General features: G+C 42.2%; 1 protein-coding gene across 1 annotated transcript in view; it reads left to right on the top strand.

The window, feature by feature from the left end:
• Positions 1-23,965, top strand: part of KIRREL2 (kirre like nephrin family adhesion molecule 2) — a 130,561-nt gene that overhangs the window by 77,707 nt on the left and 28,889 nt on the right. The window contains exons 7-9 of the mRNA XM_044080446.1: positions 17,887-18,035; positions 20,416-20,543; positions 22,670-22,796. Of these exons, the coding sequence (XP_043936381.1) occupies positions 17,887-18,035; positions 20,416-20,543; positions 22,670-22,796 (404 nt within the window). The remainder of the gene's footprint in view (positions 1-17,886; positions 18,036-20,415; positions 20,544-22,669; positions 22,797-23,965) is intronic.

Here is a 23,965-nt window from a genome sequence, read left to right as displayed (position 1 = left end):
GATAAGTCCTCATTCAAACACCATTATGCCTCCTCGGTGCCAACTACCACATCAGCTCCGAGCTCGGCTCCAATGAGGTTTACCGAGGTAGCCTCATCGATGCCCACCCCGGCACCGACAATTATGGCACTGCCTATGGCCTTGGTACAGACCAGTGCATCGATTTCTTTATCGGCACTGACTTCGCCTGTTTCATCTCCGATATTGTTTCCGACAACTACCTCGGGAACCGTTCCTGTCATCCACCCCTATAGTGACTTGCACTCCAAGCCCATTCATGGCTCCGAAAATACCATTATTACCTGTTGCAAAATTGGAATCGTCTGTGCCATTCTGCGACACAACACGGACCCGATACTCATCCAATGTGGACCCGTTTGCCGGACAGGCCTGCAGCCCTTTTTTGGACTGGCCTGCCTCCCCCTCAATGGCATCAGTGAGATCCACCAGGAGCCTTTCTGAATTGGATGTGGTGCACCTTTTTGATCAGCTGCTGACTGTTAGGGGAATCTCAAATCTGCCTAGACCCTATCCCACTCCTGGCTTTGGGTCTATTTCTCCAGCAACTCCTACTTACTCTCCTCCCTTGGACCCCTCGGTTCCAAGGCTCATCTATCCAACATTTACTAGAGGAATTCCTTCCTCAGTGCTGACAACAACTCTGTCTGAGGCTCCGAGATCCCTTTGGGTGCCGGTTCCATCGGAACACACCCTTCCTCAATCTCATGCTTGGGGAATGGAGCCCCCGGTTCCAGTGTCGGTTCTGACGGTTGGGTCAGCCCCAACTTTGGATCAGAGGATGACTACTGCTCTGAGCTTGATTGAGGTTCCAACCCCGGGGGGCAGACCATCTGGAGTGGGGTGTGACCCCAGTTCTGATTTTGTCTTCTTCGGTTCCAGGCTCCCATTCCTCTTCGGGCGGGCCTGCTTTCTAGGATGATGGAGTGGGCGCTTGCTGCTAGCAATCCTCTACAGTTGGTTATTCCCCCAGTTCACTCTGAGCCGCAGATGTCAAAGGCCACTCCCCCAGGACTCCGAGAGTGCAAGGCCCAGGAGACCCCTGTCCAGGGCATTTCTCTTTCCGAGTCTTCTTTGGATGTTCCCACCAAAGAACCCCCTCGGAAATGGGTGTGTAAGAGGAAACACATGGACTCCTCAGAGGAATCCCTCACAGAGGATATGGACTATGATGATGGGGAAGGGTTCCCATGGTCACCCCCTGAGAATGTCTCCTTTGGGGACATCATGGAAATCTTGAAACAGAGGGGTGACTGGAAGTCCTCAACCCCTTCCTCAGAGGAATCCGTATTCCTGCAGGCCTTTCACTCTTGGCCCTCTACTTCTTGGGTGACATCCCCCCTGCCGATGAGTTGGTTAAACTCATCGTGCAATGGGCTTGGAAGAATTCCGACTCCGTTGAGGCCAACCCCAGGAGATCAGACAAAGTACTCTCCCCTCCAGAGGATCAATCCCATTGGTCCAGAGGCTTGCCAGTGGATGCTATGGTGGTGGCGGCTGCCATGAAAAAAGACCTTGGAGAAGAGAGTCCTGCTGTTTACCCACCCAACAGAGTGTCCCGGGCAGTGGACAGGTTAGGGAAGTGAGTCTTTGCATCAGCAACCTTCGCAGTTAGGTCTCTGAACTTTCTGGCACATTTTACGAGGCTCCAGAGAGATCTTATCTCTGAGCTCTCCGGAACCCTCGCAGGTCAGGTATCAGATGGAGCATGAGATAAAGTTGCTTCCCAACTTACCACCCTAGAATCCATATCTAATTCATCCATGAGGTTGCTGTCACACGCAACCGAAGGAGCAGCTAGAGCTGCGGGTGCAGGCATAGTCATGAGACATCACGCCTGGATGCACACCTGTGACCTCTCAGACTCCTTCAAGTCTTCCTTTCTGAATGCCCCTATTGAGCCTTTGGCTCTGTTTGGTGCTAAGGTCAAAGATACACTAGCCACATGCAAGCAAGATGGGAAGACCTTGTCTGCCGTTGGCCTATGTTTTTCCAAACCTCAGCGTTCCTTCTCCAGGAATCAGAGGAGCGGAAAGATGTGGCAGAAGAAGTCTCAAGGTCCTTTCCGAGATGCACGTGGTGAGGACTCCTCCAGAGGCAGAGGGGGATCCAATAATGGAAGACGTCCCTTTTGGGGCAGAGGAGGTCCCCGCAACCAGGGTCCCAGAGATTCCTTCTCAGGTAGACCATATCAACGCTCCTGAGGCGCTGCCCAATTGCTTTCCTCTGAAAGCAGTCAGGGAGCATTTCTCTCTGCACCAAGCTGCCTGGTAATCCATTACAAATGATCAGTGGATGCAGAGAATCATTACCAGGGGCTACCATATTCCACTAATATCCTATCCAAGACCTCTGAAATCCCTTCCCGATGTTCCACCCAGTCAAAGGCAGGAGGCAGCTTCTGAAATACGAAAGTTACTTCAAAAATGAGCCATCCAACAAGTCCCCTCAGATCAGTGCAGATCAGGGTTCTACTCAAGATTCATTTTTGTGCCAAAGAAAACAGGGGACTGGAGGCCCATTCTGGATCTCAGCCAGCTAAGCAAATCAATAGTTCAGACCAAGCTCCGCATGGTCATGATTCAATCCATCCTCCCCTTTCTGTGGGAGGGTGTGTGGATGTGCTCATTAGACCTCCAGGATGCACATTACCATATCAAGATGGACAAGTGCTCCAGGAGCCTCCTTCACTTCCGGTTGTGAGCCAATCACTATCAATTCAGAGCCCTGCCTTTCAGCCTCTCTACAGCCCCCAGAGTGTTCACGAAATGTCTTGCAGTGGTACAGCTCATCTGAGACTTCAGGGATTCCAGGTGTTTACATATCTAGACGATTGGCTCCTCTCCACCCCCACCAAGCGTTTTCTGGTCAGGGCCCTCCACTACACATTGGCTCTAGTGGAGTCATTAGGCATCACCATACATTGGGATAAATCAAACCTTCAGCCATCACAACAACTGGAATTCATAGGGGCAGTATTCAACATGAAGTCAAGCCTAATCTCACTTCCTCTCCACAGGCTTCAGAGACTCAGGGCACAAGTTCAGGTGATACTCTGTCAAAACAAGGTGCCTGCAAGGGAGATTCTTCAAGCCTTGGGATCTATGGCTGCAACAATCCCCATAGTCCCCTTAGCCAGACTACACATGAGATTACTACAATGGCTCCTTCAGGCACAGTGGATACCCAACCTCCATCCCCTGAGGTCAAAGATTCTCATCACCAACATTTGCAAACAAGATCTCCTCTGGTGGATGAGTACAGATGAAAATCTTTGGTGTCGTCCCTTCCAGGTTCCACAGCCCAGCACCACGGTGACCACAGATGCTTCCCTGATGGGGTGGGAGGGCCACTTCCAGGGAAAGTCAGTCCAAGGCACATGATCCGATGTAGAGGTCAATTTGCATATCAGTGTCCTGGAGTGAAGAGCGGTGCTGTTGGCGTTGCAAGCTTTTCATCCGCTTCTTCCATCTGGAACAATTGCTGTCCAGTTGGGCAACATGTCCATGGTCTGGTACATAAACAAACAGGGAGGGACCAAGTCTTAGCCCCTTTGTCGTGAAGCCATGAGAATCTGGCAGTGGGTGATAGCTTGCAACTGCTTCCTGATCGCAACGCATATCCCGGGGAGCTCCAGCATGATTGCGGACAGACTGAGCAGATGCATTGTTCATCCTCACGAGTGGTCTCTCAACCCGAGTGTGGCAACAGACATTTTCAGCCGCTGGGGCCAGCCATGCTGTGACCTTTTCACCTCCCCTTCAAATACAAAATGCAGCAGCTACTTTGCCATCTTTCTCCTCTCGGGGAGTCACATAGAGATGCTCTAGTCCACGATTGGCCCACGGGTTTTCTTTATGCTTACCCTCTGATTCCTCTGATTCCCCTTGTTCTGTGGAAGGCTATTTGGTTGAGAAGCAAAGTGATCCTCATCGCTCCATTCTGGCCTCGCCAAGTGTGGTTTCCCTTCCTTCGGCCTCATCTGTTACAACCTACTTGGATCCTAGACACTCGTCAGGACCTAATTTCTCACCCACAAGGGCTGTCTCCCCCGAATCTGTCCACCCTCAAGCTGACAGCTTGGTTTCTCCTCTTCTGTTAGTTGCCAGGCAGGAAACCCTCTCTTCACCTGTCCGGGATATTATTTTGGCTTCTCATAAACCATCCACCAGAAAACTGTATAGGGATAAATGGAAAAGATTCTCTATTTGGTCATGTAATCAGGAGCTAGACCCGTTCTCAGCCCCCATAGCCACTATTCTTCATTATTTGGCTGAGCTGTTCGACAAAGGGGCTTCAGCTTCTACCATTCGAGTCCATCTAGCAGCTATTTCCAACTTCCATAACAGGTCTGAAGGAGTACCACTTATCTCCTCTCATCTTTGCAAGACCTTCCTCAAGGGTAGTTTTCACAGCAGGCCTCCCCTCAGACAGCCGGTGGAGGCATGGAATTTGTCCTGGGTTCTGTAGGCTCTCTCTCTGCCACTGTCTGAGCTGGCTGCCACCTGTGATCTAAAATTCTCATCATGGAAATCCTTATTCCTGGTGGCTATAACTTCAGCAAGACAAATTTCTGAATTACAAGCATTATGTATCAAGAGCCCTTATTTGATCTTTCATAAGGACAGAGTATTACTTGGAGCTAACCCATCCTTTCTCCCCAAAGTGGTTTCTGACTTTTCGATTAACCAGTCCATCGAACTCCCTGTGTTTTTCCCAAATTACTCTAACAAGGGAGAGTACTGCCTACATTCCCTGGATGTTCATAGACAATTATGGTTTTATCTGGACAGAACTAAATCATTTTGCAAGTCAGAACAGCTTTTCATTTCCTTTGTGGGCCCTAGAATGTGAGGTGCAGTATCAAAGGTTACCTTGTCTAAATGACTCAGGGATTGCATTGCCTTCACATGTTCACTTACAGAGGGATCTAAGCCTGGCCAAATCAAAGCTCACTCAACTAGGACTATTGCAGCATCTGTTGCCTTCCACTCTAGTGCTTCCATGGATGACATTTGTTCAGCTGCTATTTGGGCTAAGCCCCACACTTTTATCAAGCATTACAAATTGGATCTGATCTCCAGGGGAAGAGCAGCCTTTGGTTCAATGGTTCTCAGGAATGTTCTTCCATAAGGGCCACCCAGGTTCTCCAAGTTGCTGGGGACTCAGTCCCATCAGTGATGAACAGGAAGAAGATTAAAAACTTCAGATAAAGAAGTTATGTCTTACCATAATGTTCCATCTAAGTTGTTGATCTTCTTCCAGTCATCACACCCTCCAACCAACCCCCTCCTAAGGTTCCTGGAAGATATTCTGGGTCTTTGTGCTGAATTAGGGGTTCTGCGCAGAGATGGCCTCTGCATGCAAACTCGATCTGAGGTAACTGAGCAAAGGGTATTGTGGGTAGCAAGCTTAGCTTGAGAGTTTTTGGTGCACTCAAGCTTGGTGTAAGGCCGACTCGGTTCCAAGGGCTCAGAACCAAACCCATCAGTGATGACTGGAAGAAGATCAACAACTCAGATGGAATGTTATGGTAAGACATAACTTCTTTTTTCTTTTCTTTGTTAACTGGGGTAGAGCACTGAGTGACCTTTTTCAGGCTCAGCCCAGTAGCGCTGTCTGCTTAACTAAATTGCTTAGAGTTACACAGCTGGACAAATGGAGGCTGAAGGGGGTCACACCATGGCCAGCAAGAAGCAGCTTGTTAACAGCTCTTACCATTAGTCTTGTATGCCACGTGTTAGTCTTTAAAAGGTCACTAACTTCTGAAAAACAAATTTAAAGACAGCAAACTGAGCGTTCCTTAAAAATCCCAACTGGTTTATTGTTGTTAGCACTTTCATCCAACAAACATACAGTGAACTTCTTCAGACAACATTTCCCAGGATCCCATCCTTTAAATAATAATAAAGTTTAATAGGTCACTGCTTTACACGCTAACAACTCTGTGCTGCATCACTGGTTAATGCCAGAGAATGTTTAACCAGGCCATTGTACAGTAAAAAGCAAAACACAAAATGGAGTCTAGTTATTTTCTTAAATGTAAATCATCAATGATAATTTAACTGTAGATGTTGTTTGATTTCAGTTCAGAATGCAATGCCAGTAGCCTCAAATCTGGTGGACATGAGGCAGTGCCTGAAATCTCATTTGCATTTGTTATCGGTCATTGTAGCTAAATTCACTTCAGCAATCAAAGGCCTCCAAAGTCGAAAGGCTGCAGTTGAGGCCCTGGTGCATTCCTGAAAAATGGCAGATTGCACCATTCAAGTGGGGAAGGATGGGAGAGTAGATGGCTGCCCATATTAGTAGACTTTAAATAAATGAAGGTGTTCTTCATAGGTAATAACAAGAGAGAGTGCGACATTGACTAGTGGAGTGGAGAAGAGATGTGCACAGAACCAGACTTTGTTTGTGAAGTGGGAGCTGTGCTCCCAGAACTTTCATTTACCATTCAGTCATCATCTAGAGTAATGGGCTGTGCTTAGTGATTAAATGAGATCTTGGTGACAGCTTCTCAGCAGAGACTTTGCATGATACAGTCAGGCGTTTGGTGATCAGGGAAAATATGTATAGTTTTGAAAAAAATGGGATCCAGCCGAGGTGATTTGTTCATCCTGTAAGGATGTTATTGGGTGGCACATGTTAGAACTGTTTCACGCATTGTCCACCAGGAGGATGCTCCAAAGTGGACATGTTGGTCTGAGTCCATTGGAGATCCCCTGAATGATCTGTAATCTGTTGCTGGGGAAACCAGTGTTTGGTCTGCTCTGCCTAGTCAACTGCTATCATGACTCTCACAAGAAACAGTAGAAAGTGATAAGAATTTATTTAATTCAGAGAATTAACAGGGGGTGAAATCTGCCCTTTACAAAGGATTGTGTGAAATCACACTGGCCACAATATATGTAAAATATCTTTTTAATTTTGATGTAGCAATAATGCTCATTTAGTATTATTTATAACTGACAACATTTGCTGTTAAAGATCCAACAGGTAACACTTGGAGTGTAGGATCTGTAGTGCATGTCAAGTATTTCACTGAGTTTTCCTGTTGTATCCATATGTACTGTGTAACACTGAACTGGGAAGGGGGCTGAAAAGTCTCAGATAAGATGGCTGCCTGCTTACACAAGGTACAAACTCCAAAATCCAGGATACAGTACACACATCCTCTTATGTCTATTTCAGGCCATCATAAGACATGTATTCTCCATCTTGATTCATTTAGTAAATTTCTCAATCTGAAGTGACAAGGCACAAATGTCCAAGCTCAGATCAGTGTTGATATACCCTAGAAATCTCCTAAGAGGGATAAGGGAACTGAGAACATGAAGAAAGTTAAAAGTTGGGATATACTTCAGAAAAGTAGGAAAATAAATGTTACCACTAAACGTGAGTTGTACGTGATTAGCATACATACAATGTCAAAGTAATTATTTAGCCTTCTTCTCCTGTGGAAGTAAATGGAATCCCTTTAGTGTCTGGAATGACATGTGATGTATGCCAGTACATATTTTGAATAGTAGAAGCTGCTCAACTTTTTGTCTTGCATGCCTTTTTACATATGTTGTAATATTTAGTAGTAGGCATAGCTCGCCAAAGCTTTCTGCTTCATTTATTTATTTGACTTTTGTCTGTCAGAAAAGTCCGAATGGAACACTCAGTGCCTATTTTCAGTAGAGGCCTGGGGAGAAAAGCTCCACAATCACAATCTTTCATAAATCAATTATAGATATTTCAAATCCCAAAATATCGTGTTACACTACAAAAAGACAGGAGTGAAAAATGTTGTAATAAGAAAAACAAACATATGTTTCATGGTAACGTGCAATGAAAAACTATAATATGACTTGGGGAAAATGTGTGAGGAAAACCTCATTAGTCATATTATTTGTTACATAGATTAGTATGTGATAAATGAGACCTGAGACAATTCTAATAAGACATTTAAAAGAGATGTTAGAGATTACATGATTAGACTTAGTGATGGGAAATTGAATGATGTCTTCATATGAGAGATGATGTTCATATTATGGTTATAGAAGGAAGAAAGATGGAGAGAAAAGGAGATTGTAAGGTATTCTTTTAGGATACATTTAAAAGTGGGTAGGTTAGAAATAGTTCTGGTGGTTAGACGTAGGGCGTTCAATTTTTTTTGCTACTGAGTAAGAATATAGGCTTTGTCCCGGGGAATTATTTGGTTTATTTATGGTGAGAAGTTGTTTATCTTCTGATCTGAAAAGTCTTTCAGGAAAATATATGTTGGTTAAAGGGGTAAGAGCTGGGCAAGCTAATGGTTTGTATATGATTTTACGTGTTGTTATAAGTTGAATGTAGGAAAGGTGGAGGGGAGTTCCATCCAGTTAAGGGTATGCAGAGCTTTGCAGTGATGGGTAAAGGAGGATGAATTAGTAACAAACTTAGCAATTTTGTTGTAGCAGCTTTCAAGTTTTTTTTTTTTTTAATGGATGATTGTAAATTGTTAAGAACTGGGCTCCATACAGTAGGGAGGGAAAAAGCAGGTTTTGTCTAGAATAACTTTTCCGGGTGTCATTAATAATGTCATCTGCTTTAGCTTTCTGACCCTTTATAAGTGTTGGGTATAAGCAGTAACCATAGATGTTCTTCGTGTTTCACTGTTGCAGTCATTACAATTAGGTTATCCTGCTGGCAGGCTACCCTCAGTCGGCCTGAATTCCAAAGTCTAGGTCTGGCGTCAGTTACTGTCGCCTCCTCCCTGACTTCAGTGCGCCAGGGGTATAAAAGATGCAGCCAACTCCATTTTCCTCAGTCTTTCTTGCCACGTGGTGCCCAAAGCAAAAGCAGTTCGCAAGTGCCGGTCGGCCGACTCCTGAGATTTTCGTGTTCGAATTTCAGATCCGAAGTCTTCACTAAAAGCTAATTACCCCGTTGGGGAAACATTTTTCTTGCTCCAGACTGATGTCAGAAAAAGTTAATAATTGTATTTCTTGTGGGAAGCAAATACCTCATAATGACTTTCATTCTTACTGCATTCCTTGCCTAGGGCCTGACCACGACGTTGCTAGCTGTCGGTTTTGTGCTAGATTTAACCAACGCACTATTAAGCATCGGTACGATTTCGCATTTCACTATTTTGGCAGAAGATTTAACTATACAATGTCGTCGGATAGCCATCCGACTACCGGAATTCACAAGAAATGCAAAGAAAAGGACAGGCATCCGAGGTCCAAAACCGACGACGAGGCTTCTTCTAAGCCAGTCTTCGGTTCACTGGTTCTCAGTGAGGCACCTTTGCAGCCCCTGATGACTGCTACTTTAGACTCGCAGGTCACTACCGACACCTATGTGGAGTCAACCAGGCCACTGGAAGCTCAAGGTGTTGGACCTTCGGAAACTATTCCCTCAGCTGGCTTCAGAGCCGCTGAGCAGGCATCTGCTTCTGAGGGTGTTTTCAGACCTACTCAATTATATGTTAAAACGACTTCAGCTTCAAAGGCAAAGACTAAAGCACCTTTAAAGACAAAGAAAAAAGTACAACAGCCTCATGGACAGGCTTCCATGCCCAAAAATCAGATGCTCAAAATGGCCGAAGACCTAATTATTTTGATCAGGGGTTCCCATCCCCCTCCTGAGAAGAGGCCTAGGCAAGAGACAGAATATGAATCTTCAGATCAGGTTTCCATTTCATCTGATTCCTCTTCTGATCAGGAATACTCTCTTCCTCCCTATGAGGATTCTGATGCTGAAGAATCTATCCCTTCAGCCTCTCCTCCTGAGGATTATTCTTTTGGGGAAACTTTACATACCATGAGGAAGCATTTCCACTGGGAGAGCCAAGATTATTCAGAATCTAAGAAAAGGCTCAGAGACTTCCTTTTACTACCACAACACAGGCCCCTAGCTATTCCACCTGTGTTAGACATTGTAGATGATGTATTTTCAGAGTCCAGTCTGACCCCTGACTCCTTACCTCCAGCTCCTGTTAAGCCAGATAGATATTACAGGGTTCCTGACTCTCATAAATTCCTTTTCAAAAACCCTGCTGCTGACCCAGAAACTATCTCTCAGGGTCCCAAAGGGGTCAAGGCTTTCAGTGCAAAAAACCCTACTCCCTCTGACAGGGATTCTAGGGCACTGGACAGATGGGGAAAAAAGATTTACACTTCTGCTACCTTGGCTATAAGGGCTTTAAATTGTCAGTTTCATATGCTCAAATATCAACAATATGTTATGTCACTGCTTAAACAGAAAATGTTGATAAATTCTGAATGTGCAGAAAACAAAGAAATGCAGGATTTATTACATGCAGCTGAACAAGCTGGAAAGCATACTTTGCAATGTGGTTTTGATTCTCTGGAGGCCTCCTGCAGGGCCGCAGTTACAGGTTCTGTCATTAGCAGGCATGCTTGGTTAAAGGAACAAAATCTACCTGATCATGTTAAAGCAAAATTATTAGATGCTCCATTACAGCATGATTCTTTGTTTGGTGTTAAAGCAGAAGAGGTGTTGAATAAAATGGAGGACAAAGCTAAATCTATGCAAACAGTCAAGGATTTCTTACAGGTATAGCCACCAAGATTTAGCAGACACTGGCCTACAAAGAATTGATCCTTTCCAGTGTCAGACAGGCCACAAAGCGGCAGATATAGACCCCCTAGAGGCAGATCTCAGCCCTAAGGTTCGTACAGGTCTAAACAATGGGGTGCTTCTACCTCCAAAACTGGAAAAGACAAATCACAGCCATACAGGAAACAGTCCCAATGACTTCCCCCTGCCTGCGCCAAGCAGTTATCTTCTGGCAGCCCCTTTAGGGGGAAAACTAGCACTTTTTTCTCAAAATTGGCACATAACAACCCAGGACAAATGGGTCTTAAACATAGTGTCACAAGGCTACAAGTTTCACTTCCATACCCTGCCAAGGGCAAACGGTTGGCCAGACCATCCAAAATATCAATGGGCAGAGGCACAAAAACAAGTCTCATCCCTCATGGACATGAGGGCCATTCAACAAGTACCAGAGCAAGAGCAGGGACAAGGGTTCTATTCAAGACTGTTCCTGGTACCCAGAAAGGACAAAGCCTGGAGACCAATACTGGACCTATCTATTCTAAACACATATCTGGATATTCCAAAATTCAAAATGTTGACTCTACAGCAGCTTCTGCCCATGTTGGGCAAGAAGGCTTGGCTTGTGACTTTAGATCTAAAAGAGGCATACCTGCATGTACCAATCAGACAAACATGCAGAAGATACCTCAGATTCAAAGCTGGCTCAATGCACTACCAATTCTCTGCACTGCCCTTTGGCTTATCTACTGTGCCCAGGGTCTTCACAAAATGCCTGGCACCAGTAATTGCATAATGCAGACAAAGAGGAATGCAAATATATCCTTACTTGGACGACTGCCTCATTCAAGCAGAGAACAAGGACATTCTACTACAGCATCTGGCATTTGTAAAAAGATTACTACCATGCCTAGGGTACACAGTCAACGAACAGAAATCAAAACTAGTACCCACTCAAGAGATAATATTCCTGGGTGCAAGCTTAAATACAACTGCCCAGATGGCTTATCTCATGCCAGACAAACAAAGACAACTGACTATCTATTTCAAACTGTTGGCAACAAAGGCCCAGTTATCTGCAAGAAAAATTCTGCAGGCTTTGGGCTTCATGGTATCCTGCATTTTACTAATTCCATATGCAAGACTGCATATGAGGAAACTTCAGTGGTACCTAGAAAGTGTTTGGACTCAACATTGCCACAGCCTGGAAACAATAGTTACTCTCATTCCCTGCCTGCAACAGGAGTTTCAATGGTGGGCGAAGGCCTGTCACCACAACAAGGGACAGCCATTCACTCTACCCCCAGCCACACAGACTTTAACAACGGATGCATCGGATTATGCCTGGGGAGCCCACATGGCAGGAAGATGTATTCAAGGCACATGGTCCGCAAACTAAAAGCATCTACATATCAATCAAAAAGAGATGCTAGCTGTTCAAAATGCACTGACAGCCTTCAAGGGCCTACTTCATCTGGGACAACTATTGATAAAGACAGACAATACCATGGCCATGTGGTATATAAACAAACAGGGAGGCACTCATTCTTACCCCATTTGCAGACTAGCCATGACTTTGTGGGATACAGCATTGACTTACCAAGTACATCTGCAGGCACAATTCCTGCCAAGAAAGATAAATACTCTGGCAGACCAACTAAGCAGAAACCTCATGGATCCCCACGAGTGGAAATTGGATCCACAAGTCTTCAGCATGATAACAAGGAAATGGGGATGCCCGGACATAGAATTATTTGCCTCAGCTCACAACTGCCAACTGAAGAGATTCTGCACAAGGACTTAACACAGACAAGCATGGAAAGTGGATGCCCTATCTTTCAGCTGGAAAAACCTAACAGTATATGCCTTTCCTCCTTTGACTCTCCTCCTAAAGGTCAGACAGGAGAAGCACACACATTGCTTGATTTAAAGTTGTTTATACGTAAGTTGAATTTATTGTTAATTTTTGGTAATACTGTTTTAGACAAAAAAACTTTGAGAGTTCCAAGTACATTTAACCCCCCTATCCACCCTTTACTTTTTTTATTTGAACATTTGTGTGAAACCGAAATTAGAAACTTAGTCAACTGTTGTAGGACACTTCTGAACAAAAACTTGACGAAGTTGACTTGTTGGACACTTTAAAAAGTTTACCTGTCAGGATTCTTAAACCTGACAAGGGGGGTGGTTTAGTACTGATGGACACTTGTCATTATGAAAACTGTCTTACCCACATGTTATTGCAGGATGCTTATACACTGTCTGCAGCGTATAGGTGCATCCATGTCTTCTTGAATGATTTGTTTTTAGAAAATGTTATAGAACAAGATATGTTGAAATATTTGACCGTTTTGTTTCCCAAGATTCCAACAGTTTTCGGATTACCCAAGATCCACAAAGATGTGCACAACCCTCCCATGAGGCTATTGGTTAATGCTAGGGGTTCAATCACTTACCCGATAGCCAGATACGTGAACAATATACTGAAAAAATATGTTGAAAAGGAAACACACATCTGTAAAGACTCTTGGGCTTTTTTAAAAGCCATGGGTGCTTTAGAATTCAAGAGAGGTCATAGATTTTTGACAATAGATGTAAAAGACCTCTATACGTCTATCCCTCATGCTACAGGGATCAACTGGGTCACTGACCGTTTATTGCATCACAACGCTAGCAGTGTAGAAATCAGATTGGTGCGGGAATTGTTAGACGTCATCTTGAAGTTCAACTTTGTAACATTTGGGGGAGATATATATTTACAGAAGACTAGTGTAGCCATGGGCTCACCAGTAGGGGCCAGTTTTGCCAACATCATAATGGCTGAATGGGAACACAGATATGTCTTTGGTAATCGCAACGGTCAGTTCAAAATCGATTTTTATACCAGATTTTTGGACGACATCTTTATATTGACAGAAGGTTCAACTAATGATGTGGGGACTTTCATGGACCATCTCAATTCCAGCACATCTTTTTTGAATTTTACATTTGTAGAGTCTGATTCTAGAATTTCTTATCTGGATGTTGACTTATACAAAGACATTTCTGCTGGTAGCTTTAAGGCCAAAATATTTTGTAAGAGTTCCTATTCTAACACCATGTTACACTTTACTAGTGCCCACCCTGGGCACCAAAAAAGAGGGGTAGTCAAGGGGCAACTTGTGCGCGCTGCTCAAATGGTAACAGACGATGAACCCTTTTTAGAAGAATGTGAGTTTATTAAGGGATTGTTTCTACACAGAGGTTACCCAGACAAGTTTATTCACGACCTGGTTACTGTGGTCCAGACTAAAAGGTATGGGGGTGTTTATAAACCTATTTTACAAAGTAGTTTGTTCATAAGTTGTCCACTAGAACATTCACCTCCAGTTATGCCTGAAGTCTTTGTGGACAACAAGAAAGTAGACACCTATTTCTTTCATCACTAATTATAGTGCTGAGATTCACTTAATTAAGGAGGTGTTTGTCAAGAACTGGAGTATTTTCTGGTGTGACGATGCCTTACAAGCCAGGTTTGGTGCTTTGCCTAGTTTTATATACAGGAGGGGTGATAACCTCAAACGGATACTAGAAACAAAAAAGGAAACTCGTGTTAGAGTAGAGGGCACTTTCAAATGTGAGAGTTGTAACATGTGTAGGCACATTGCCACTGGTTCGAGATTTAAAATTGCTGGGTCTTCTTTCTCCACTGTTGTTAGATTCAACTGTAAATCTCGATCGGTTGTTTACTTAGCTTGCTGCTAGTCTTGCCCAGCATTTTATGTGGGCAAGACTGACAGAGGTTTTAATGAAAGAATCTATGAGCATTTATATTGTATTAGGAAAAATAAGTGTGAAAACGCTTTGGCGAAACATGTTAATGACCACCCTCAGCACAGTTTTATTTTTAGGGTGTTAGGACAAGTTCCCTTTGACATCAGGGGGGGTCCTTTTCAACTATTATTAGAGCGCCTAGAAGTGATTTGGCAGCTGAAACTCTGTTCATACAGACCTCCAGGTCTCAATGACAGAGTTAGTTTAGCCTGCATTTTGAAACTCAGAAGTATACAGAGGTAATTTTATTATTTCTTATTTTTATTTTTCATTTATGACTTACTATTTTTTATGTTTTACTTCTTATTTTTCATTATCAAATTGGTTTCATTTATTATGTTTTGTTTTTCTTGGTTTTAAACATTTTATGTTTAGATACATTTTCATTGACAATTTTTTACTTCATTATGGTCAGTTATCTGATTTCAAAACACAATCTGTAAAGATCTGACTTTTGTATGTAGTAGCTCTTTACGATCAGCTTTTTCCCACAAATTGATGTCAGCGAGTTTCAACCAATTGGTTGGTCCATTCAAATGTACCATGTGTTGTTAATTGTGTATATAAGGAGTTTTTTTACATTTGTTACCTTTTGATGTTTGAAGAAGTTCAGTTTTCTTGAACGAAAAGTGGATGTTAATAAAACACTTGATATTGGACTCTTTGCTGCTGGTTTCTGCTGACGTGGATTTTGTTTTATTCAACTACTGTTAAAGACAGACAATACCACTGTCATTTGGTATACAAACAAGCAGGGAGGCACTCATTCTTATCCCCTTTGCAGACTAGCCATGACTTTGTGGAACACATCATTGACTTACCAAGTACATCTGCAGGCACAATTCCTGCCAGGAAAGATAAATACTCTGGCAGACGAACTAAGCAGAAACCTCATGGATCCCCACGAGTGGAAATTGGATCCACAAGTCTTCGGCATGGTAACAAGGAAATGGGGATGCCCGGACATAGATCTATTTGCCTCACCTCACAACTGCCAACTAAAGAGATTCTGCACAAGGACTTATCACAGACAAGCATGGAAAGTGGATGCCCTATCTTTCAGCTGGAAAAACTTAACAGTATATGCCTTTATACCTCTGCCTCTCCTCCCCAAGGTACTCCTAAAGGTCAGACAGGAGAAGCCAAAAATGATACTGATTGCCCCAGACTTGCCACACCAGTACTGGTATCCAATCCTAAGGAACTTGTCTCAAAGCCCAGCCTGGACCTTAACTCAAGTGCCTCATCTACTGTCCCAGCAGAACAATCAGATCCTGCACAGCCAACTCAAGACCTTAAATCTGGCAGCATGGCGGATAATGTAGTCATACAAAACACACCTCTCACTAAAGCGGTGATGGATGTCATTTTGGAGGCCAGGAGGCCTAGTACTAGAAAATCCTATGCTGGAAAATAGAAGAGATTCTGTGCTTGGAATCAGGCACAAGGAATTGACACAGCTGTACCAAATATTCCTCAGATTTTGCAATACTTGACTGAGAATGTTGGACAAAGGCCTATCCTTTTCATCTATAAAAATTCATGCCTCTGCCATTTTGGCTCATTACAATACAGAGTCACCAGTCTTTTCTCATCCTTTATTAAGGCAGTACCTCAGAGGGGCCAAAAATGTAAGGCCTCCAAGGAGAGCACCAATACCTGCATGGGACCTCACTTATGTCTTGGAAAAACTCACCCTGCCTCCTTTTGAGCCAGCCGCTACAGCCGATATAAAGTTTTTATCTTGGAAAACAGCTCTGCTCCTAGCAATAACTTCTGCAAGATGAGTCTCAGAGCTACAGGCACTCATGGCTGTGGAACCTTTTATCATTTTTTATCCAGACAGGGTTTCTCTGAGGACAAACCCGACATTTATGCCTAAGGTAGTGTCCAGTGTGGCCCTTAACCAAACTATTCATCTGCCTACCTTTTATCCAAACCCACAGAATAAGGGGGAGAGAATTCTGCATTCTTTGGACATACACAGACAGCTACGCTTCTATTTGAACAGAACCAAAGCTTTCAGAAAGACAGAGCAATTGCTAGTGGCATATGCTGCGGGATCACAAGGAAAGGCTATCTCAAAGCAGACTATTTCAAAGTGGATAGGCCACTGCATTCATTTCTGCTATTCACAACATGGCAAGCCAGTACCTAAGGGCATTAGGCCACATTCAACCAGAGCAGCAGCCACTTCAGCAGCCTTCCTCAGGGGAGTACCAACCAAAGACATTTTAGAGGCTGCTACTTGGAGTTCAGTGCATACCTTCACAAAGCACTATCACTTACCACTCTACTCTAAATCCAGGGCAGGCTTTACTCTAAATCCAGGGCAGACTTTGCTACTGCAGTTCTGCAGGGCCTAATAGCTGCTCCTAATGCTATTTAGCTCCAGCCTTCCAACCTTAGCTTTGGGATTCAACCCATTTGTAATGACTGCAACAGTGAAACACGAAGAACATAGTACAGTTGTGTACACTTACCATAAATGTAGATGTTCGAGTGTATTCACTGTTGCAGTCCAGGTTACCCACCCGCCATCCCCTAGTTCTTTGCTGGAACTTATCTGTTCTTCTCTATTCTGTACAACCTATGTGGTGCATTTGCTTGTAGATGAAGGCAAAATATATATACTTTGGTGCATGCATGTTTCAATGACATATTTTTAGCCAACCCTTTTGGGGGCACCTGACATCTGGGGCAAGAAAAACTGAAGAAAATGGTGTCGGCTGCATCATTTGTACCCCTGGCACACTGACATCAGGGAGGAGGCGACAGCAACTGACGCCAGACCTAGACTTTGGAATTTAGGCCGACTGAGGGTAGCCTGCCAGCAGGATAACCCAATTGTAATGACTGCAACAGTGAATACACTCGGAACATCTACATTTATGGTAAGTGTACACAACTGTACTGTTCACAAAGCATAGTGCTTAATGATATTTGCATCAAGAAACACTGGTGACTGTTTATTTCATTTGATAATCTTCTCTGTAACACAACCTTGTACATTGTAAACATTTGGACATGCTGAAGCTGCACATATTAAAATGCTGTGCAATATTACAGAGAAAAACTCTGTAGAACAGTGATTGTGCCAAGCCCTGGGATGCATTTAAGAAACTAGAACCCCATTATTCAGGGAATATTCCCACCTATTGACATATATAGCACCTACTCTGCTGCAGAGCAGTGTCACAGTATGATTTTTTTTCTTTTCAACAAAGTCAACTTTTTCCTTAATTCTCCATTAATTCTCACTCACGGTCATATTGCAGCTGAAATGTGGATTTCTAACCAGTATAGTCTTGGTCATAAAATTTTGATCATTCTAAAGATGTCATTGTCAGTATTGTGTACTGAATTCACCTTCTCGCTATGAGAAAAAAGTGTTTTTTTCATGGGTTAGATTAGGAATATTGATTTTCCAATATAGCGTGTTCTGATTTAAACCTACAGCAATTTTACTTTTTAACTTTCTTTATTTACATTTGGTTGGTATAGGTGGGCAAAAGGTGGAGTTCCAATTCCAGAGGCAAACGGAGACAGCTATGAAGCAGTGGTCGACCACACTTTCTTCACTGAGCCAGTGTCTTGTGAGGTCAGCAATATCGTAGGCAGCACAAACATCAGCACCCTTGTGGATGTTCACTGTGAGTATTCCTATACAAGTCATAATGTAGCCTTCCTGGCACTGTACTACACAGCAGACAATATTCAGCTAAACAGTTTGGTTTAAACATAATAATGTTTGAGTTATACAGTTTGCATGTTATCTTGCACTCCGCTGAGACAGAAGTTGCATTAAATGTGCTTGTTCTGTACTTCAAATTGTAAATTCCATTTTTTCTTATTGTGTGTTCATTGCAGGGATTGTTGTTTAGCTTTGTTAACTATAAATGGCACACTGCGACAGTGATGCACTGTTTTCAGGCCTGGCTTACATCAACATTTGTTAGTAATAATGCTTCACATTAAAGATAAACAACAATGAAACAGCATTTATTAAGAGGAATTACAGAATATTGACTGAAGCTGATATAGACAATGTTGTGTGTTTGCACCTATCGTGCTCTCACAGTAATAAGAACATTAAGCCCAGAGTTGCTGTTCTGTGTACATTTTAATGTGTGATGTTGCAAATGGCATACCCAGCATGCATATTTGCACAGCAGTATTATGAGCATGAATTGCACAGATGTTGCACTGTAGCACACCTTCACGCACGCGTGTGTGTTTGTGTGTGTGTATGTATTTCTATCGGTTCCTTTTGCTGCATCAAGTGCACACTTTGCTGAGTTTATGATGATGATGATGATGATGTCTGACAGTATGTTTTATTATTATACATTGTTGTACAAGTATGGAGTGTGATATCTATGTACCTGCAAAGTGCTGTGACAGTGAAAGAAATAAACTGAAGCAGATTATTATTTTTTTGTGGTTTTGGTGACGATGTATATATGAGGAAACATCAATGATCTGAGACACAGGTCTTGTAAGGATAAAGGTTGTTTAGTGTTGAAGATGTCAGGATGTTGTGTAGGGGCGTACCGTACAGGAAGAGCAATAGTTAATGTCTCAGTTGAGTTACTGATTCCTGGTATATTAGGAAATTGTTTCAGCACTGTGAAATCAGATAAGAGTTGTGCAGTGCCTCTAATATTAGGAAATTGTTTCAGCACTCTGAATTCACATAGGGGTGTGCACTGCCTCTAGTGTACAGGTACTTGTACAGTCTAGACAACTAAAGGTAAAAACTAGTGGGCACACAGAACAAAATTCAAAGCAAAATGCAGAGAAAGAACCAAACAGTACCCAAAGGCTGAAGGCAGGATGACATTTCAAAAGTCTACCCAATGTTTCCACCTACCTGATCCTTGTAAGGTGGAAAAGTGTAATGCTGTAACTGTTCTTAAGGTGAGATCTTGTTGACTGAATCTTGTCCCTTGCGTTGTAGTTAATGAGGTTATGGTTTGGACCTCCATGAGACTTCTGTAGTGCTCCCCTCAAGAAGTGCTGTTGTGCAGAGTGTGAATTGCCTCAAGTGCAAGGGCTTGGCATGGCATGCGATAGGTCTGCACATTTGTGACATTAGGTGTTCAACATGTTATTTGAAATATGGTACATTTGTGATTTAAATGCTATACTTGGTATGACAGCCTCAGCTGAACAAAATATTTTGGACGTCATGTCTACTTAAAAGTGGTTGCTTGATGGCATATCTCTTTGGAAGGAACAGTCAGTAGACACCTCTATACTACACATGCAAATGTAAGTGTATGTTGGACCTCAAGACAGCTGAGGCTGTCATACCAAGTGTAGCATTGATGAATTTGTTAATGTTAAAAATGGGAAGAGCATGCAATACCTTACAGCATTTTTGCAGAGCTTGTCGGAACATGTTGGTACAACAACAGAGGTGAGCTTTGTAATATATGAGTGAGTCTGCTGTTTTAAACAGTTGCTAGAAATATGCCTGGTATATGTCCGGAACAGTGTTTCTTCCATTTTGCTCAGAACATCTGGAGAAAATTGCAGGCATGTGGATTGGCCAGTATATGATGCATCACTGAAATTTCACTAGTGCTCTTATAGTTCTTGTTGTGAATGAAGTTGTGCCTGCTTTGAAACAGTTATGGCAATTGTTTCTAGATAATGAGATGCTATTTGCGAAGTGTAGTGATGAATGTTATGTATGTTCAAATGTACAGCAGTTTGAAACCCAGCCATTCTAGGAACTAATGTCTGATTTTAATTTAATTATAAAGTTGAGTTTTAGTGAATGATTCATTTTTATCCTGCAAGTACTATCCTTGAACTGAAAGCCCGTGGTCAGTCATGATTTGGATTGATGATACCACATGCTAACTATGGTTTAATACTTCCATGGCATAAAGTTTGCAAGCACTGCATGATTTATTTTATTAAGATATGTTTTAAAGGATTAGCATATCTTCAGGTTGAATGTATGTGAGTACTGCGTGGAGGTATTTTTAACAAATATTTTCTTCTCTCTTTCCTCAAATTTAGTTGGGCCACGACTGATTTCTGAGCCAAAGCCTCTCACTGTAGATGTTGGCAATGATGCTGGATTTACATGCAACTGGGCAGGAAATCCACCACTTACACTGGCATGGACCAAGAAAGGATCGAGTGTGGTAAGTTGGATGTTTCTTTGCCTGATGCTAGTCTTCCTGTTCTGAAAAGCTATATGGCTAGATTCATTAAATGCCTACACTAAGTATATAGGAACTGTATTCAAGTACATCTCTACCACATTTTTTGTACTTTCTAGTCACTCGGAAAGATTACACTAATTGTACATGTAGGCTACACTTTGTGGTAACCTTTTTGAATCCACCTCGATAGTTAAGGCTGCACTAAAATTGGGAGGAAAAAGGTGTCAGTTATGCTTGTATTGTCTGTTCAATCAGAACAGTGTACACTTGGTTTTTATAGGTTGAAGTACAGAATGAGTACATAATTAGTGAACCCCAGGGATAGTTTGCTATGATGCCCAGAAATGTTATTGTTTAGGTATAAGATCCCTAAGGTGACACTCTCGGTGTCATTGAAATGTGACCAAAGTCAAATGTAAATGCCAAACTGTTAAGTCCGTACTGTCACTATAATCAGAAGAGGTTTGCAGAATGGAATTGTTCTGCTTAATCAGGTTAAAGTACATATATGTGGGTATGAGTGACTTTAATGAAACCTGTTTTTTCCAGCATAAATCATACCTTTCAGTTGTCCAAATTTTCATAGAAAATCCAGATTTTTTTCCTCGTATTTTGGTCTGTTCCTCATAAAATTTGTGATTTTGCTGTGTTATTGAGGAGTGAATTGATTAAATATTGACAGACATTTGAGTTTCAGACTTTTTACCCCTTCAAGAAATGCATGGTAATATGAAACCTATTATTCTGGAAGCTTTATAAGAGCAATATTTAAAACTTTCCCTATTTTTTGGGCCTTTTCATCCCCCCATTATTTTTGGCTTCATCCAGAATTCTTGGACTAAGTTGTTGAGAAGTATGGCAGAGATGCAATAGTTAATTATAGCAAAGGCATATTAACTTCATGCCCCAAACTCAAGTAATCTTAGGCTAGTAAGGGGATGATAACTAGGAAGGTGGCTTCACTCACGCTACTTATCTGTCTTGCTTTAATATGTGTTGATATTGGAACCTATAGTTCCTAGCTGAGAGTCAGATGAAAGAATCTTATCTCATTTTACACAGGTACAATAGTAAATCAAAACAAAGTGCAGCATATCATTTGTAAAAGTAAGTGGCTCTTTCATATACATATTACATGTGTTAAGCAGGAATATGAACTGTTTAGAGTCAGTTGTGGGTTAGACAACCTTACTCCAGAGAATTATCTATTAATACTAATAAATTCTTTCAAGGGTGAGCAAGCAAATTTCTCTAATAACAAAAACAGACCATTAAAGCCCTGTAGTGTTCATTTGGCTGCTTAAAGAACCATCCTCTGTGTCTCAGTCCACCATATGAAGAACTGTATGAGACCTACATTTGGGACCGCAAGAGAATTTTTTCAACTGCTCTGCCAAACTCTGTAGTCCACACATTTAGACCTACCTTGGTGTTTTATATAAAATTTGAGAGGCGATAAACTTTGCAGTACCAGTGACTTCTTTGCATGGCTTCTGACCCCTATGACTTGGCAAAAGTAAAACTAAAAATGTGAAAGTCATATATCTTCCACTACATTGTCGTTATGTTAGAAAAAAAAAAGTCAGAAGGGAAACAGGTAAAACACCTCAGTAGGTCACAGGCTTTCCTGTCATGAGAAGCAGGTGGATACTAATTATTGCCTGAAAGAAGTGTTGTCATAGGCTTCCTACTGAAATGTCAGCAACTGTAATATTGAGTACTGACAGACTGAAAAGAGAAGATAAGATCAAAAATCCAGAAGGGAGAATCTCAAACATTCTCGTTTAAGCTGTAGCGAGTCCCAACATTTCAAATGGTTACCGTTGACATCCCTTGGTAGCACTTTCTTCTGTTATTTATGCGATCACATGGATAACATTCTTCTTCCTAAAGTGTATCATGAAAGATAGAGTCTGCTGTAAAGCTGAGGACATGTATTGTTAATGTAGCACACTTTTCATTCTTCATAGCGTCTGTAACCAAAAATGATGCAGCTTATATGAAGCCAACTCTGACATACACTGGAATGTTGTAGAAAGGGAGGGTTGCATATGTTTATGCATCAGTTATCTGACAGTGTGCATTATGCACTTTTATGTTTACAGGTTCTAAGCAATGGCAATACCTTGCAGCTGAAGTCTGTGACACAAGAAGATGCTGGAATTTACATCTGCAAGGCAATTGTTCCCCGAATCGGTGTGGCAGAGAAAGAGGTGACTCTAACTGTGAATGGTAAGATGGTTTTGGGGTTAGGTGGTGTGTTGTCATTCCTGTTCAACCATCTCTGTGTGGTCCCACTTTTAGAGTAACTCTCTTCTTGAAGATGAAATGCATGCTACTTTTCTTCTTAGACCTCAGAGAAGTACAATATGTTTGCTTTGTTTCTTAAAAGAAAGTGATGGAATGTGGTTATCAATGTCATACGTCCGAAAAACAAATATGCTTGTACTGAATTATTGTCAGAGAAACAAAAGTGCCTGTAATGAGTCATTGCAGCTGATTTTTTATATATGTGAAGGTTAAATGATAGGTTTGTACAGATAATTAAAATATGATCTGCTAATGACTTCCATCCTGCTTTCCTGTGGTTGGTTCACTTAGTTTTTGTTTGCTTATTATGTGATAGTGAACTAGTCACTGTGTCCACTTCTTGCAGGTTACTCCTAAAAGGGTCACTTGTGCCTAGTGGATGACAAGTAAATAAATGAAAGTAATCTGTACATTATATTTACCTGCTGGCAGAAGGAGACAGGCTATCTGGTGTGTCCTTTAAGTGCCATTAGCATTCTGACTTTTCCTTCTTACCTTTTCTCTCAGTCTATTTCACATCATCTTGTAAATCCCAATTTCTATTCCATCACCTGTTTTGGTAGTCGTTTCCATGGGTCAAGAACACTCTTTATGAGAAAGTGCTTTCACAGAGCCAGGAAGTGGATAGTCCCTGCAGTCTTCTTCCTGTGCCATCTTCCTCTTCATCCTTCCTGCTCAAGGTGATGCATATCTTCCAACATGGTGTAGCACCTCCTTAAATTTTTCTGGCTGTCAATGAGAGCACCTCCAGCTCATGTTCCTTCCTCATTGTCATACATGTGATGGCTTTTCTCTGGACTGTTTCCTGCAACCTAAAGTCTCTCTCCTTATAAAACTTCCAGAACTGCACACAGTACTCATGGTATGGTCTGACCAAGGCTTGGTAGACTGGAAGCATTATTTCTTTGCTTCTGGAGTCATTTGCCTTGGGGATATAACCCACATTTGTTTTATGTATTGCCAAACTCTCTCCCAGTTGGCTCTTGATAGCACAATCTACTTATAAGCAATACCCCAAGATCCTTTTTTAGCTCAGATTTAATCCACCCGTAGATGATTCTTTATACCATATCTAATGGGTATGGTCAGTC

The sequence above is a fragment of the Protopterus annectens genome, chromosome 8.part0 (genome assembly GCF_019279795.1).
Source record: "Protopterus annectens isolate FY-2018-M chromosome 8.part0, PAN1.0, whole genome shotgun sequence".
NCBI classification, from domain to species: domain Eukaryota; kingdom Metazoa; phylum Chordata; order Ceratodontiformes; family Protopteridae; genus Protopterus; species Protopterus annectens.
This window is presented reverse-complemented; position numbering and strand designations above follow the sequence as displayed.